Here is a 17,471-nt window from a genome sequence, read left to right on the forward strand (position 1 = left end):
GTGTGAGAGAGTGAGAGAGAGTGAGAGAGCGAGAGAGGAGGTACTGGGCCCCCGTCAACACAGAGTGGGCGCTTGTGGGTATACACACCCTGATGCGCGGGATCTGAGCCTGAAGATTCCGAGTTCCGTTACGAGCGTGTCGCGATTTTTACCGCCTCGGCCGAGTTCACCGCTTCCGCGAGCAGCGACCCCGCGGCGTGCCTCCCCCAGGTAGAGGGCGAGCGGGGCCCTGTGCGCCGCTGCCGCCGCCGCCACCGCCGCCGCCGCCGCCGCCGCCACCACCACCGCACACACGAACACGCGCCTCAGAATGCCGGTCCTCTCCGTGATGAGATTGTTTTTGTACACGGGGTGGTAGAGGCTGCGAACACAGAAGATCCGTCTACTCTCGCCCCGCAGCCGCGAGAACGCTCGCCACGTTCTTCGATCTCCAATGGAAAACGGCGCGGCGGCATCGACGTGGTTGCGCATTGTGGTCCGAATTCACAGTCGTCGTAGTGCCCGCGACCGATCCCGAGTGCTGGCGAGGCCGATGCAAACGCGGTACCGACGGTGGTCCGCGCATCGTTAAGGATGCGTCCAGCGACGAGACAACGACGATAATACACGTAACATATGATCCCAATGTATCCTCACCATCGGGAAGCGGCGAAGTAAATATTGGACGGAATCGCGGGAGAAACAGTGAGTACCACCCTGGCGTTCTATTTTCCTCGTTGCGAGTGACACTGTCGTGCGCACGGAGAGAAGGGAAGGGTGATTTACGATACAGAAGAGAGGAGTAAGGAGAGTGTTGGGCCATATGCCGCCAGCCGGGCTTTCGGCGAGAGGCTTGTCTACCTTGATGGACCACGGACAACCGGATGCTCGTCATCGGAGCGAGCGTTTCCTACTCTACTCAGAGAATGGCTCCTCACATCCTCATAGTCCTAACACGGCCAATTCATCGCCACGGTATCAGTACAACAGCAGAACCAATAGTCATACTGCTAGGTAAGGATAGGTCTTTACATCATCGTGTCTCCCAAAATCGCATTTTCAGCGACGTTCTGTTATATTCGTGACAATTTCTTCTTGCAGTTACGGGTCCATATATGGACGTACATCTAGCAACAATATGTCGGATAGCAGCGTTTCTGACACGCATAGCGGCGGAACTGCGAGAACTGTCTCTCAACAGACTAGTCCATCCCACGGCACACATTCCTCTTCTCAGTCGCGCCAAGATAACAGCATCACCATCTTCACAGCCCTCTTCGATTACGTCGCTCAGGGTGAAGATGAGTTATCCTTGCAAAGAGGGGAAACTGTTGAGGTAATTTTTATCTTCAGACATAACTATTTTCTAATGGTGTAATATTTTCATACAAAAGAATACAAAATTATTACAAGACACAATTGTCATCTTCTGCAATAGGTTTTATCCAAAGACGCCAAAATCTCGGGTGACGAGGGATGGTGGACTGGAAAAATTCGTGGAAAAGTGGGAATTTTTCCAGCGAATTTTGTTGCAGAGGCAGAGAGTATCGACCGAGTTTCGTCGGTGATCGATAAGGTACAGCCAATTGAGATCGACTTCGAGGAGTTACAACTGGAAGAAGTCATAGGAGTTGGAGGATTTGGAAAAGTGTACAGGTATATACTTGCAAACTACGAGGTATGTTCGGAAAGTAAGGTTACGACAAATATTACAAATCGAAAAATGTGAATTTATTTGTGAAACTTACATGGAATGTTACATAGGTATATATATCTATTTTTCAACATAGTCACCATTCATTTCTTTACATTTAGTGAGCCGCGGGAACAATTTTTTTATGCCCTCGTTGCACTCGTTTCCCGCCAACTTCTTCGACCATTCGTAGACCGCGTTTTCTACCTCCAAATCGGACGAAAATCGTTTTTTACTGAGATACTCCTTTAGACAAGTGAAAAGGAAAAAATCAGAAGATGCAAGGTCCAGACTATGGGATGGATGGTTTAAAATATCCCAACCAAAAAGATTGGGATGTTTTAAACCATCCATCCCATAGTCCGGACCTTGCATCTTCTGATTTCTTCCTTTCCACTCGTCTAAAGGAGCATCTCAGTAGAAAACGATTTTTGTCCGATTTGGAGGTAGAAAACGCGGTCTACGAATGGTCGAGAAAGTTGGAAAACAAGGACATAAAAAAATTGATCCCGCGGCTCACTAAATGTAAGGAACTGAATGGCGATTATGTTGAAAAATAGTTATATACCTACATAACATTCCATATAAGTTTCATAAATAAATTTACATTTTTTGATTTAATTTGATGTAATATTTGATGTAACCTTATTTTCTGAACATACCTCGTAATTTATTTAAATAAAATCTATCATTATTATTTTTTAAAAATGTTTTATGGAAAGAATTTCGATATATTTATTCTGCAGTGCCAGAAATGAGTATATAAGTTCAAAGTTCAAAGTCTAATAAATCTTGTTTATTCTTTCTAGAGGTTTTTGGAAAAAACACGAGGTAGCTGTAAAGGCGGCGCGCCAAGACGCGGGCGAAGAACCTAGTGCAACATTAGAAAATGTACGACAAGAAGCAAAACTGTTTTGGTTGTTAAAACATGAAAATATTGTGCAATTAGAGGGAGTGTGTCTAAAGATGCCCAATATGTGTCTTGTGATGGAATACGCTCGCGGCGGTAGTCTTAACAGAGTTCTCAGCGGCAGGAAAATAAGGCCTGATGTGTTAGTTGATTGGGCGATACAGATCGCAAGGGGAATGGATTATCTTCATAACAAGGCTCCCATAAGTCTTATTCACAGGGATCTAAAGAGTTCTAACGGTAAGATATTATTTCAACATTAATAATGATAGTTGTATTTAGCAAAATGCGCGTGTTACTTTTATTGTGAATAATTTTTTTTTTTTACATCGACAGTATTGTTGAGCGAGCCGATTGAAAATGACGACTTCCAATACAAAACTCTGAAGATCACCGACTTCGGTTTGGCGAGGGAGGTCTATAAAACGACTCGTATGTCTGCGGCGGGCACGTACGCTTGGATGGCGCCGGAAGTTATTAAAAAAAGTACTTTTAGCAAAGCCAGTGATGTATGGAGGTCAGTTTTAATTGTTAGATTTATTATTTAAAGATTACATTTAAATATAATCAGTAAAGTTTCACTTTCGAAAATTTCAAATAAATTAATCCCAGAGCTGGTAAGAGTATGACATGGTAATAAGGTATGCGCAAATTTGTGTTCGGTATGTAAAATTAAATGCTCTGTGGCGAATTTGTTTAATGTAGTCAAACTGAACAACTCCCTCGCCATGGAGTTTTAATCGATATCCAAAATTTTGTATTTACTTTCTAAGAATGGCACAAAATAGTATCGAAATGTATAAAATAAATTCTACATACTGAACAAAAAATAATAATTTACACATTTACACACTTATTACCGCGCTATACTCTCACCAGCCCTGGGACTAATTTATTCGACATTTAAATACGTTTAGATTACAATTAACATTTAATCTTGGCCAATATATTTTTCCTAACTACTTATTTGATTGCTTTTTGTTATAACATTTAAAATATTTATTAATAGTTATGGCGTGCTACTGTGGGAACTATTAACTGGGGAAACACCGTATAAGGGTATCGATGCTTTGGCCGTAGCGTACGGTGTTGCCGTCAATAAGTTGACTCTACCTATCCCATCCACCTGTCCTCAACCATGGAGTCTTCTCATGGAAGGTAAAAGATTCATATTTAAATAAGATTGAAATGTTCTTTCTGAAGATATTGTTTTTATGCGCGTATTGTGAAGGAATATAGTACTAAAAGCGATCGTTATACAGCATGCTGGGCATCGGATAGTCACGCTCGACCGGGATTCACGGATATTTTAATAGCTTTGGACGAGGTGCGTAACGCATTCGCAGCAACGCCACACGAATCCTTTCACACCATGCAGGAAGATTGGCGGCAGGAGATCGAACAAGTTCTGCATGGATTGCGCATGAAGGAAAAGGTATCACTTAATGTTACACATTAATTTTTCTATATATAAACAGTTATAATTGTGTCTAATAGTCATAAATTATCTTTGAATTATATATGTGTAAATATGCTTAATAAATAATATTTTCAATCATTTTTTAAATGCTTTACAAAGGCATGCCGTTCTTTAGAAGAGGTAAGACAAAAGAGTTGATTAAAATATCATTGTCAAAGAAAACATTATATATTTATTTTGTCAATTATTAATAAAAAATAGATACTCTAAATACGTAAAACTCTAAATAAATACTCTAAATATAAAAAAATTACAGTTATACTGTTATAAATAAGTTAGATTATTCTGACATGCTTTCTTTTACTTATAAGGAGCTGCGCTGTAGAGAAGAGGAATTGACGAAGGCACAAGTGCAACAGAGACAGCACGAGGAAAATTTGAGGCAGCGGGAACAGGAATTAGCCGCGCGCGAAATAGCTATCTTAGAGCGGGAGCTTACTGTGATGATCATTCAACAGCAAAACACGCCTACGCCGAATAAAAGACGTGGCAAATTTAAGAAGTCACGATTAAAATTAAATAAGAAGGAACCTGGGAGCAACATTAGCGCTCCTTCGGGTAAGAACATCATCTATCTTATACTTTTATTACAGTCTATGTCGTGTAGTCAACGGGTTTCTTACAAATTTTATCGATACATCATTATTGTATTTCCTGCTTAAAATATATATTAGAAATTAGATGAATTAATATCGGGAACGTATCCTTTAGATTTTCGTCATACGATCACCGTTCAGGATACGGCCTTAGCCGCAGGCAAAGTGAGGAACCCGTCGAGACCGAACAGTCCGCCAGGGTCACCCAGCATTCCGAGGCTCAGAGCGATCGCATGTGAGTAGCCTTTTTCTTTTATTTTGAAATACCGCTTTTAGTAGTACCGTGATCATGACGCTGTATTGTGCAATATGAGTGACTCTACGAGTCAAACGTATTGGAATTGTAATCGGACAATTTGAGTGTAACACTGTTTGTTCGTGGTAGACACTTTGTACTTTTATTCGTGTCGATATATATTTAATTTTTTTTTCGGCATGGTGTGCACAATTATTCATTATTTTGATTATATTGATATTCTTCTATTTTATTTTCTATTCTCGCAAAAATCACGATTACTTTGAGCTAATGTATTATTATAGTACATACTTTACTTTACAATTGCTGAAATTAGCGTGCACAGTTATACAGTTTGACATATACAGTCGCTTATCGAAGAGTATATCCGTAAAGAAGCTTTACCTCCGCGCCGATTAAGCGAGAGAGATGTGAGAAGAGTAGTTAGTATCGTAGTGAGTAGCACTTTGTTTCTTTTTCTTTCCCCGTTTAGTACCAGCGGACGGAGTTAAGGGTAAGACTTGGGGACCGTCGACGCTTCATCAACGTGAGCGCGGGGCTATTATCACTCAGCCGCCGAACCCCGCCTCCCCTGGCGGCAAACGCTGGTCCCGTTCCGCGCCAGATCTTGAAAAGACACCTCTGCGTACAGCCCTGTTGGCGAGCGCGCACCGCTCCCCGCTTCTGCAGGAAATAGGTAACCCTACCACCAGAAAATTGTACTCTTCGGCCAATAACCTGATAGACAATCAGCCAGGATGTAGTAGCTATAACGATATGCCGCAAAACTCGCTCGACAGCATCGTGCTGAGCGGGCAGTGCGACTTCGGCGACGACTTTGTCATTTTGGACAATGACATATACGAGTCCGTAGTTCTGCATAACAAAAACAATCCCCCGAATAATCTTAAGGCCCATTTCTCGGAGGAGCCCTCGATAATCAACGACGATTATCCCCTAAAAGCGGTGGGTCATCGCGCGACCGCCACCACCACCACCGCCACAATCGCCGGGAGCACACTGTCGAAAGCTACGTCGCCCAAATGCCAAAAGCCGCCCGAGTGGGAGCCTTCGTACTCCACGAATTTCGTGCAGAACGTAGCGTCCACTCTGGTGGGTACCGCGAAGCGGGTCAAGAGTAAGAAGCGTGACAGGAGTAAGTCGAAGGAGTCGAAGCGCAGGGACAGTTCGGAATCGCGGCTGGCGTCCCTGGCCGATTTCTTCCGCTCACCGTCCGGCTCGCGTAAGAGCTCCCTCAATTCACCGCGTAGCGGCGAGAGAAAGAATTCGGTAACCATAAAAATTAACGACTACGACGGTCTGGAGTCGAGCCCCGAGAACTCGATCGGCGGCAAGACCCAGCAGTCCCAGCACAAGTCGCGCATTTCCAAGAGCCCGCTACGGGTGTTGAACAAGATGAGGACGTGGGGCAGCCGGGACGCGCTCGATGACAAAACCGCCGTGGTTAAAGTGGAGTACAGCGTCCTGGAGAACGTCATATCTATACCGCAACTGAGTCGTCGCGATTCGGGCGAACAGCAGGTGGGTAACATCGGAGTCTCGGGGGTACCCAGGTTTCTCGCGGCAAACTCGCGCGAGGGGATAGACTTTGAGAGTCTCGAGTCGGAACTGTGCAATTTCGATTCGGAGCATTCGAACGACAGTTCGAGATCCAAGAGCTCGTTGGGACCGTACCATGAAACGACGAGCTCCAGGCACAAAAGATCACCGATCGCCTTTGAGCTGGACGCGTCGTCCGTGAAACCGGTCACCGCCACCGCCGCCGCTGCCGCGTACCGTTTAGACCACGGCATCGAGATGAATTCCTTTTTGCATCACAAGTCCAGAAGTAACGAATACTTGCGCAGCTGCGACGGCGATAGCTTCGCGCAAACGTCGTCGCCTGCTTGCCTCCAAGAAGGAAACGATCATCAGAGCCCGCGTGCCAATTACAGTCCAAAGAGAAGTCTACCCGCGTCTCCCCCGGATTATGCCAGTCTCTGTCGTTCGACCTCCGAAGATACCGACGTCGTGTCTAAGAATTTTGCTGGCGAGCAATTTTCGAGAAAGAGTGACAAGTAATCGCGCGCGGCTTCGACGAAACGGATGTACTCCCCGCGACTTTTAGCATACAGGGCGTTCCGTGCGTGCTGCGCTGTGTTTCTCTCCATTCAAAATCCGGATTCAATTTCCGTTTGGGAAACGCGCGCGAATTCGCGATTTGTTGTGAAGAGAGCGCAGCCGAATTACGAATGCCCTGTATATGACGAGAACGCAAGTAGAGCCTGCAGCTCGAAAACGCATTTCGATGGCATGCCAACCTTTTTCCGCACACTTTTATCCATGGTATTTTGAATGATTTCGTACTGATCGTGTGTTTCTATTCTATCGCAGGCCTCTCTGAGGAAAGCATCTACCACACCCGTAAGTTTTCTCTTCACGCAACGTTGTTTTTTGTCGTATTTCACTTGATGTCCTCCACCCACTTCCTCCTATTCTAGACTTTTACACCAAACTTTATTTCTTTTTCGTTTTCCGTTCCTCTTTTTTTTTTTTATTTTTTTATAATAGAGCGACGATTTGTATTGCGTATTGTAAAGCTAAGGCAAGGATCTCAAGTAGACAATGTCTTTTTACTTTCGTAACTGAACGTTTTTGCAATGAAGCCTTATCACGTAGTTATTAGCTATTGCTTAGTTGATCACATAGTGATAATGCATGTGTACACCGATCGATAGTGTCTCTTTTCTCCATTGTCTCTGCCAATTCATTTGTGAACGACGCAATTAGATTTTGTTCTGGATGAATTGTACGGACTTCTCGTGGACGTCTGATCGAGCGATATTCTCGTTGTCCCGCTGTGTGTCTCGCGTCCAGTATATAGTATATTCCCAGATTATTTTACCGGGATGGGACTTGGTCTCCTGTGTGCAGCGTTGAACTTATTCAGACTTGCGAGGTGGTTTGGATTAGATTCGGTAAGGGACCAGATTTAGAAATTTAAGTTTAATTGCCCCCCACCCGCCCCTCTCCCCTGCTCTACGATGAGAAACGCGAAGAAGCTCTGGTGCATTTACGAGGGCTCAAAGTTGTCTCGAAAAAATGAAATTGTCGGAAGTATATTTAAGCATCAAACTCTTAAAACATGTTTATGCAGAGAGCACGGACTTGTTTTTTTTGTACCCTCACCCCCCTTCCCCCCACGCGCTATATAATTTACGAATTATTTATCCTAATTTAAGCCGATGTGATACTCGTAGTCCGAGTAAGCTAAAAAATCTAATAAGAATAATTAAAAAGAATATATATTATATATGTATATGTATACACAGTCTTTCTGGTGTTGGTTCTTTTCTGATTATTTATCTGGAAGACATAACATTTCTAACAAGCAGATCTAACAGCCTACCACTACGTGAAAGAGAGTCACACGCTTCGTCCATTACCGCAAAGTTCAACTTCAACGGTACTATTCTTTACATTGGAGCGTTGTCAAGGTTGTATGTCTGCATAGTCATAATTTTATCACGAGATCAAAATTACATCACATATATATATTGTATTGATATACGAAAAGAGAAAAAGAGAGCGAAAGAGAGAAAGATGGAGAGAGAAAGAGAGAGAGAGAGAGAGAGAGAGAGAGAGAGAGAGAGAGAGCGAAAAGGACGAAGAGAGAAGTATACATTTGTTAACGTAGCCCCTTCTTATTTCGTTGTTTTATGTGCATTTAAATCGATTTGCAAATTTATTAATTGTTAAATACAAACTTCCAGCGAACTATTCGTTTTCTGTATCTATTTGTTATGCCAAACTTCCAACGTTTCCGAGAGAGCAAAGATTTTTTTGCACACATCACATTCGACACACGGAGCCACACACGCACACACTTGTATTTAGAAATAGAAAATTTTTTTCAATAAAACCTTTTCAGTTGGACACGTTGAATTTTGTTTTTTCGTTTTGCTGAATTTTTACGCTCGGTCAGTGGTGATATTTGCTTTTGTGTTATATTTGATTATCAGCATAATATGTCTCTTGTACTTTTATTGGTGTACACTTGTAGGCATATATAATTTCAGACGATTATATTTTTGTTCATAATCAAATGTAATAGATTGCATTTTCGTCATCGCTTATCACTGTCACGTGTGATGTAAACGGGATTATATTATGTGCCGAGAGAGACGGCCGAGCGTAAAAAGAAAGAACAATCCTTGCATGCTTCCAGTAGAATCCTAACTGTTAACTCCGATTGGGTTTGGTTCCTTTCTCTTCCTCAGGTCCTAGGCTCGCTAAGAAATAAGTATTAATCGCGTGTTAATTCTGTTACGTTCACCATTTTTGGCAGTTGCGAAAAATAGGAGCCGCAAAAACATTGCCCGTCCGGCTAAATGCTTCCGCTACCGATTAATCCGGCTTTATGTGACTTTGTTCTCAGTCGTTTTGTTTTGAGTCTCGATGAATTGAAAGAGTGAAATGAGTAAAAGAATCCTTGTAAGTAAAAACGTTTGAGAAAAACAGCATCTCGATTTAATTATAAATTATTCTAAGTAGCGTTTGGCATGTTTCATATTTTAGATATGAGCACAGATGTCTTTCGAATCTATATCTCTAAATAACTTTGAACGTAATATGTATTGCACGAAGTTTGGATATTACGAAAAGATTTAATAGATCAGTAGAAACGTTTGTTTTGTGCGTTGAACTTTGCTTCTATTTGTAAAAATTGGCTAAGTCCAATATTATAATAAAGAAGATACTGAAAGATATTTCAGTATCTGAAATATAAAGCTTAAATAGTTTTATATATATATTTTTTTTTTCTTTTATTATTAAGTATTTCGTTGGCTTGGCCGATTTTTAATATACGCATTACATATCGTACAATTTGGGTGTATATAGTTTAACGGGATTAGTTCTTAGCAAGTAGAAAACAAGTAGAAACCGGTAGTGAAGATAATACTTAGTTTACATTTTTAATCACTTGCATGAATAATAATAATAAACAATTAATAAAACTAAGGCATGCGGATTACAAGCTATCCTATCGCACTACTAAACATTGAGTCGAAGTTCTGAGCGTAAAATGCAGCGATATATTAATTGAGGATTTAATTAATCACGCGAACAAGGTAAGCAATGCGTTTTCCCGATCGCATTTACGAATTTCAAACGGGAGAAGAGAAAAAGTGGCGTACATTATGCTTAAATAAGACCGTTAATTTCCGTCAGTCGTCCTTGTATAAATTCGCTTTAACGATCTTATTATTCTCGTGCGGACCTGTCGTCGCCCAAAAGAACAACCTGAATGTCTTTTATAGATTATACAGCATTACCACCTGATCTGTCGGCCGATAATTGGATAACGTCGGAATATCCGCTGAAGCCCGGGCTAACCGGGCCTTACATCATGCCGATGCCCGTGCCCATGCCCACCCTCTACAACGGTGAAGCGAAAAAACCAAAGCTAAGCATAGTCGAGCTGGTCCTGTACAACATTGCGGCGATGCTGGCCGGTGTAGCCACCGGCTACGACGTAAGAATGTCGAACATATCCCCGATACATCCGCGCCTGTATCCGAGGCTGAACGAGTGCGACGAGGATCAGCCGAGATGGTGGTTTCAAGCGGACACCGGGTCGAATCGTAACTCCTACCTCGGCGCTGATTATGAATTCAGCTCGAGCAGCGGCTATCCGCACAACACTTATCACGGACGGGCACACCATTACAGGTACAATTTGGAATCTACAAAAAAGAATATATGTTTTTATTATTATTATTATTATTATTGAGAAAGAAGAAGATGAACTCTGGAGTACTACTGTGCGAGTGAATTTTTACCCAAGTGCTAATTCAAGTTTAGTACGGTTCTTATGTCATTAAAATTTTGAGTTTAAAATAACATTTCAGAGATTTTGTTTACATTAAAAGAGAGTTATCAATACCTTGCAAAACTTATAAAGAAAAAAAATATTAAAAAATTCTTAATTTCGTGGGTAAATTTTCACCCGGAATAGTGTTAATTAAAAAAAATTTAAGCAGCACTCTAGGATTAAGTAAAAGTAGTCAGTTTAAATTAGCTCTACTCAATGCAGGTTGACGCAATTGTCATTGCAGGCCGTTCCTGAGTAACATGGGTGGCATAGCGCCTGGCCTTCCAGCCGCGGCGATGCCGGATAAGCCGTTGCGCTTCACGGACTCCCCGCAGCACTATACGAACACTACAACGGGCTCGAATGCCCCGACACCGAGCCCAAGGAGGAAGAGCAGCAGTACCAGCAACGAGGACGCGTACTCGCACGACGGGGCCCGCGTCGATCGTATGGAGAGGGTGCCGACGATATACATGGGTAACGTCGCCCCGTTTCCGGATTATGGGCCGCCATTGTACACTGTCGTACCTCCAGAATACTATCGGTCCACCGAACCACCGTACTTCATACCTGCGGAGTATCAGTAAGTATTAATATAAAATTTATATATCAGAATAACCACGAGATCAATGAAACTTGGGTAAAATTTTAATGGCATACGAATGAATCTTGCTTAATTGATTTCTTCTAGATTATAGACAGTTTTGGAACCGACTTGGAAAAATATTAAAATCATATATGCAGTACTGAAGCACGATTTTAGATCAATAAGGAATCTTTTATTGTTTTTAGCGACCGAATGCTCGAGTGTCCCGAGTTCCCGCACGCGTACGACAATCCGAGCAGTATGAGTAGCCCAGCCAGGCCGGTGTCCAGGCTTCTACCCTATACGCACCACCGCACCTCCTCTAACGCTAGCACGTCGAGCCAGAGCAACGTCAATCCCACATTCCTGGAAGATGAGGACGACTACGGCGTATACTCGCCGATACCGTATTACCAGCGACCCTCGAACGTTATTTCCAACTTGGCAACGACATACGGCGCGAATATACTCAATCATGAGTACGGCTCGCCGTTGCTAACTCGCCAGAACTCCCACGATTCCAACTCGAACTCCGGCGAGCGGCCGAGCAATCTAGAGGTGGTCACGCGGCTACGTTCGAGTCTGAAACGATCCAGTTACAATCCGTACAACTCACCGAGTAAGAGCGTGAGCAAAAACAACTCTGGCTCAGGCACACCGACGAATCCGACGCCACCGGACTCGCTCACGTCCGAAGATTCGAGTTACGTCTCCGCCAAGGACAGCCAGATCTCCATCAGCCGAGTGCGTTTCTCGCCGGTGACGTTCGATCGCGACGGCATGTCGGCACGCGATACCCAGAGAGAAACATTGCTGGACATTCCGGTTCATGGTCAGAACCAGGACGTCACGGTGCCCCTGCAGGCCAATCGGCGACTTAATCGGAACAGGAAGCCGAGCATCTCGGAGCTCGAGAGAGAGTTCTTGTCATAGCACTGGCTTATTTAAGGTCACGCGGCTCTCTCTCGTGTAGAACCGATTAGACCGAGCGGGTTCGTTGATATTTTATCTATTTATCAATATTTCTAGCGAACGGTAGTCCTAAGACAGATCTCTTTACGCCTCCGGTTACATAATCGCGATTACGAAACCTTGCGATCGTCGACCGGAAGAAGAATTTGCAAAACGAATTGCACGTTATCGAAGCACTGCCTTTCGCGGAAGATTCTCAATAGTAACAGTACATTAACACACTGGGAATCAACATTCCATATAATACATATACAATCCAGCGAAATTTACGTAATGTAGCGTAATACATGATTGAGTGAATTTTTAATTTGATAACGTAATGATATTTGATATACGCGCCGCGTGTAGAAACACGTATGTATATCACGAAGATTGCGACGCGACGTGGTATATATTTAAATTGCATATTACTACGAGAGCAAACACTTTTGTGCAGAATACAAAGTATATTACAGCTTCAACTGTTAACGATAAAATCTTCGAATTTAAAATAGAATGGATTTTCTCTCTGGCAGTCATCACAAAATTCGTAGAATAACAATTAACGTAGTAATGGAGTATCATGTACATCAATTATCTTCTATCAATAATTTGTATATAGAATGAGATAAAATTGCCATCTAACATCTTTGGTGGGGAATTTTATATTTAAAGATTTTATTAAAATTTAATTAATGGAATTAATTCCATTAAATTAATTTAAAGATCAAAAGTTTCAGATCTCAAAAACGATTTGAAAAGCAAAAATTATTATATCATAGAATGATCTTTTGTATATCATGCAACTTTTTTTGGGTAAATCTTTCTGTTAAGATTTTTGAGATACTAAAGATAATAATTGCCTGAATATGTAACAACATCGTTGATTAACAAGCATGCCATCACTCGAAACTATGCAATTTGACATTCTTTGTGGTTTATCAAGACATTCCAGAAACGTTATCGCATTTATATTATATAATCAGCATCTCAATGACACACGTGTATTTAAAGCGCGACGAGGAGAGCGATAGTCGAGCTCACGGTACAAAAAATTTATCGAGATGTGTATACACGTAATATGCAATTCCATTACACTAAGTAAGATTAAAGAAGGGAGCGAAGAGAAGCATTTTTCTTCGGCAACTAACGCATTCACGGCGTATTCGCTTTCGATATTTAATATCAACGTATATCAGCGTGACGAAAAGAAATTGTTTTTCTCGCATTTAATACGAAGTTATGTTGGTGCGTTACGTTCCTCGTGACAAAACTTTGGTGATATTTGGTTCGGCGTAATATAAAACATTCCAGAGAGATTTGTTGGAACGTAAGGACTGTTCTCACGGATACGGAATTAACATTTCGTATGTCGGATTTCGAATTGATGCAAGTTTAGATATTCGCGCTTTTTGATATTCGAAGAATCCAAAGTTACTTCTCTCAGAGATTTGTGATAAATAAAACTGCAAACGAAGCGAATGTCAATTCCGTATTGTTTAAACTGGTCCAGTTAGGACGAGGTTTTCTTTGCCGTATGTTTAAATAGCATGTACTGGTGGTTTTACCTTAATTTTCCTACTAGAAAGTACCGGCAGCAGTCTCTCGCGAAAAATTGTATAAATTTTTGTGTGCTCTGTGCAACTTGAACGAGAGCAATTCGCGTTAATTATAAATACGTAACGGCAGCTCGAGTATATTGTATATTAATAGAGAAACGTACGGTTGTTTTAGACGAATTATTAATCGATTCGAGCTGAAGAACAATCACTATTTATAAACTAATTTTATGTACTTTACAAGATACGGACAACTACGAAGTATTAGTTGTAGAATTATGTACTTAGCCGAGCTCTTTTCCCGCGATTATGTATTAGTCTACAGTATTTCCGACATAATCTCTCTCCTTCTTTATCGCAATCAGTGTAACTAGTCATTGTAATTGTATTTCAAGTTGTACCATTGTGATAGCGATACGATTCCATTTTCCTTCGTCTTGTGTGATGTGCTAAATTTAGAGAAGACTCTCTATCGCGTAAATGTACTCACTTTTTCAGCACTCTGTTTCCAGAGATTTCTCTGTAACTTCGGACATTCATGTACTGAAAAGAAGGAAAACGTTGCTGTGCCGCTATTAAAATAGTGCCTCTGCTCAATGATACGTTCATCGCGTCGTTCTGTTGCAATGCACAATTAGAGATGTACACGATTAAATACATCCACCCAAGATACTTCCACCTCTCGATTACGCCAATCGACGAAAGCGTGTCGACCGACAAGTACGCTTACAAAAATATGGAGGGCATGTACAGAGTTAGGATTTTCGACGTTTAAACGTGAATTGTATGTATCGTAGCGCGACGGACGTGATTAAATAGTCGCACCTTGCGCAGCTGCCACGCTTCTTTTGTACCTAATGAAAACAGCGCGCCGCTTCGCGAGCAATTCGCGCGCGTCTGTAGAAAGTATCTAAAGCGTGAGTCGCGTGCAAGTATAATTACACAACATATGCAGCTGTGCGAAACGCGGCCGGTGCATTCGCTGCAGGATCGTTGTAGAACGAAGATCCTCCTGCGATCCTATAACAATGTACATATAGAAGAAGAAAAAAAAGTAAGCACTGAATCATTATTACTGTTTAAATAGCGACTACTCACACATTCCTTATGCAATTGATATGCTGTGCTGTACAATATCCACGACGCTTCTCCGAAAGATATTGACGACGAAGGCCGGGTCTGCTTCGTGGATATCTTTGCACCGCATTCCACCAATAATGAACATAAGCATTTCAATTCGGCAGTACGGGATACCTAATCGAGCGTGTCGAGGGGAAGAGCGCGGGTTTCCGCTATCTTCCTTCCGATTGATATAATATAAAAGATATTAGGAAACGTTTGTACCCCGTGCTGCGTGCTCTATGTGCCCTGAATGTACATATGAATCGCTGAGTAATGAATTAGAACGCGACACACGTGACCTTAATTTATTACGAGACGATAGGGAACGCCTCGAATTTAGTTTGAATGTGAACTAATCAAAGTTACTTACACTGTCTTTACGCCGCAATTCGAAGCAATCAAAACTTATCTTGTTTGTACCGTGTCAATCTCACGTAGCGTATAACGGAGCCACGGATCCTTTTTAACTTCTTCGTCGTAAAAGCCGCTTCTCGTTTACACTGTTTTCCCGAATGACGGTCATCAGTATTGTAGATGTATGCTGTGCGATATACATGAAATGTGTTGGAGGAAAGAGAATTTCTTTAACAGTTTTGTTGCGAACGTGTCGTTTGACTGCAAAAAAAAAGAATGAAAAAAATTCATTAGCAATAAAATTCTTCTAAGAAATAATTTTGCGCGTACGATAGAAATACACAAATCTTTCTTAAATAAAAAAAAGCTTTATCGAATTGACGTTTACGCAATGATAAAATTTGTAATATTAACTTTACGTATTTATAATAATTTTATCGAATTATAACAGCCTCGTTTTTCTATTATAACAATTATCTCTTTCTTGCAACACATTTTATGAATATATCTTTCTACGCTATGCGAAGGTATTTCTGCGGTGCTAATATCATGTACTTAAATACGTTAAATAAGTGACACATAGAAATACAAAATGCTTCCAATGTGAGAGAGAGAGAGAGAGTGAGAAAGAGAGAGTGGGAATGAAAGAAAGAATGAGAAGATGTTGTGAAGGTGAAATGTGAATGCTGATATTTGAAAATAATTGTTCATATATAAATATATATATATATATATATATATATATATATATATATATATGATTTTTAATTATACAAGAATATGAAATGTTTGCGGCAGCTATTATTGTGTAATGGCGTATTCGTCGCCAACAGTGCTAGTCTAAGCTATATTTATTTTTTATATATATAACAAACACACCTTAGCATAGAGATTAAGGAGATAAGAATCCGATTTTATACTTTATTAGAGAGCATTTACGGAATATGTTTGACTCGTTGGGCAGTACGTGTATAAGAAACGTGTGTTCAGAATAATAATTCTATATATATACATATATATTAAGATAAATTACGTTGTATCATATCAAACGCAACTGAGGTCTCTTTATATATGTGTATATATCAGTTTATAAGTATATTTCACTGTAAAGAAAACTCAATAAATTTATCATGTATCGTTCGTATGACATATATTAATAACATGTACCAATGACAGTAATTTATTATTTCTTTTATAGAGATATCTTTTCTCGATATACATAACTTTAGTTTAGATGAGTTCAGACTTAAAATTATATAAGAGAAATAAATCATCTTCCTTTAAACAATGCTTTCAATATTAAATATTCAATATATAATATTGAATATTTTTTATTTTTTTCATTCACCTTCTCTCTGCCATTTGTTATATTATATGACACGCACTTTGATACAAGATAAATTTATGAAATTTATGAATTATGCGAGGGATGGGGGGGGGCACACGAATATAGATTACAAACATAATGTGAGATTCTCTCAGACACCTGTTTTTACGTAATATACAATATGCAACTCACGTTTACAACGTAGTCCTCACTAGTTTAGTTAGACCTAACGAGTGGACATCACCGGTCAAGGCACTGAAAAAAAAAAAAATACTCAGCCTCGTGGAACATATGATACTACATAAGATCCCGCTTTGAATTGCTGTTTCTTATGATATCATATTTAAAAGATGTAAATATATATACTTTACGACGTAACGGATTGTATCGAGATTGCATGCCGCTTACGCGAATTAGCAAATTGTACAATAACGACCACGACCAAGACGATTAATCGTAAACGAATTGTCTAATCGATGTACACACATTCAGCGCTGTGATAGCTCCTGTTTTTTTGTACGCTTCTGGCGTGTGTAGAAAGTTTAACGTAATGTATTTCACAAATATAAAAAAAACCGACTTATATCGACGCGGAGCTATCACAGTTTATATATATACATATATAAATACGCGAAATTAGATTTTTTTTCCGTCAGTATTCCTTTGTAATACATGAGCTGTAAAGAATGTAGGACTGTGTAACAGCAATTCATCAAGTCGCAAACAGTTTATTTAAGTATGGAGTAACTCTATAAGTATGTTAAGCTAAGTGCAATGTGTTCCACGTGTATTTAAGTGAGAATA

The 17,471-nt window shown here is 40.7% G+C and overlaps 1 protein-coding gene across 4 annotated transcripts; it reads left to right on the plus strand.

Annotated features, from left to right (window-relative positions):
- Positions 1 to 51: 51 nt before the first annotated feature.
- On the plus strand, positions 52 to 16,923 carry LOC105204537 (mitogen-activated protein kinase kinase kinase 11). 4 transcript variants are annotated; one of them, XM_026133906.2, is made up of 15 exons: positions 52 to 993; positions 1,081 to 1,315; positions 1,418 to 1,635; positions 2,482 to 2,822; positions 2,919 to 3,099; positions 3,592 to 3,740; positions 3,845 to 4,017; positions 4,162 to 4,182; positions 4,374 to 4,620; positions 4,774 to 4,893; positions 5,387 to 5,590; positions 7,288 to 7,317; positions 10,215 to 10,626; positions 11,013 to 11,351; positions 11,561 to 16,923. In XM_026133906.2, the coding sequence occupies exons 1-15, from the start codon at positions 803 to 805 to the stop codon at positions 12,285 to 12,287; spliced, it is 3,588 nt and encodes a 1,195-aa protein (XP_025989691.2). In that variant the 5' UTR covers positions 52 to 802; the 3' UTR covers positions 12,288 to 16,923. The 4 variants fall into 4 exon arrangements, with proteins under 4 accessions (XP_025989691.2, XP_025989693.2, XP_039302461.1 ...); XM_026133908.2 differs by lacking the exon at positions 7,288 to 7,317; XM_039446527.1 differs by lacking the exon at positions 5,387 to 5,590.
- Positions 16,924 to 17,471: the final 548 nt, after the last annotated feature.

Source organism: Solenopsis invicta, chromosome 3, assembly GCF_016802725.1.
Source record: "Solenopsis invicta isolate M01_SB chromosome 3, UNIL_Sinv_3.0, whole genome shotgun sequence".
Classification (NCBI taxonomy): domain Eukaryota; kingdom Metazoa; phylum Arthropoda; class Insecta; order Hymenoptera; family Formicidae; genus Solenopsis; species Solenopsis invicta.

Excerpts from the sequence above, each read along its gene's own strand:
- LOC105204537 (XM_026133906.2), top strand. The coding sequence starts at position 803 with ATGCCGCCAGCCGGGCTTTCGGCGAGAGGCTTGTCTACCTTGATGGAC. Across the intron at positions 994-1,080 it reads ACCAATAGTCATACTGCTAG|TTACGGGTCCATATATGGAC; the intron begins GTAAGGATAGGT and ends TTCTTCTTGCAG. Across the intron at positions 7,318-10,214 it reads GGAAAGCATCTACCACACCC|ATTATACAGCATTACCACCT; the intron begins GTAAGTTTTCTC and ends TGTCTTTTATAG.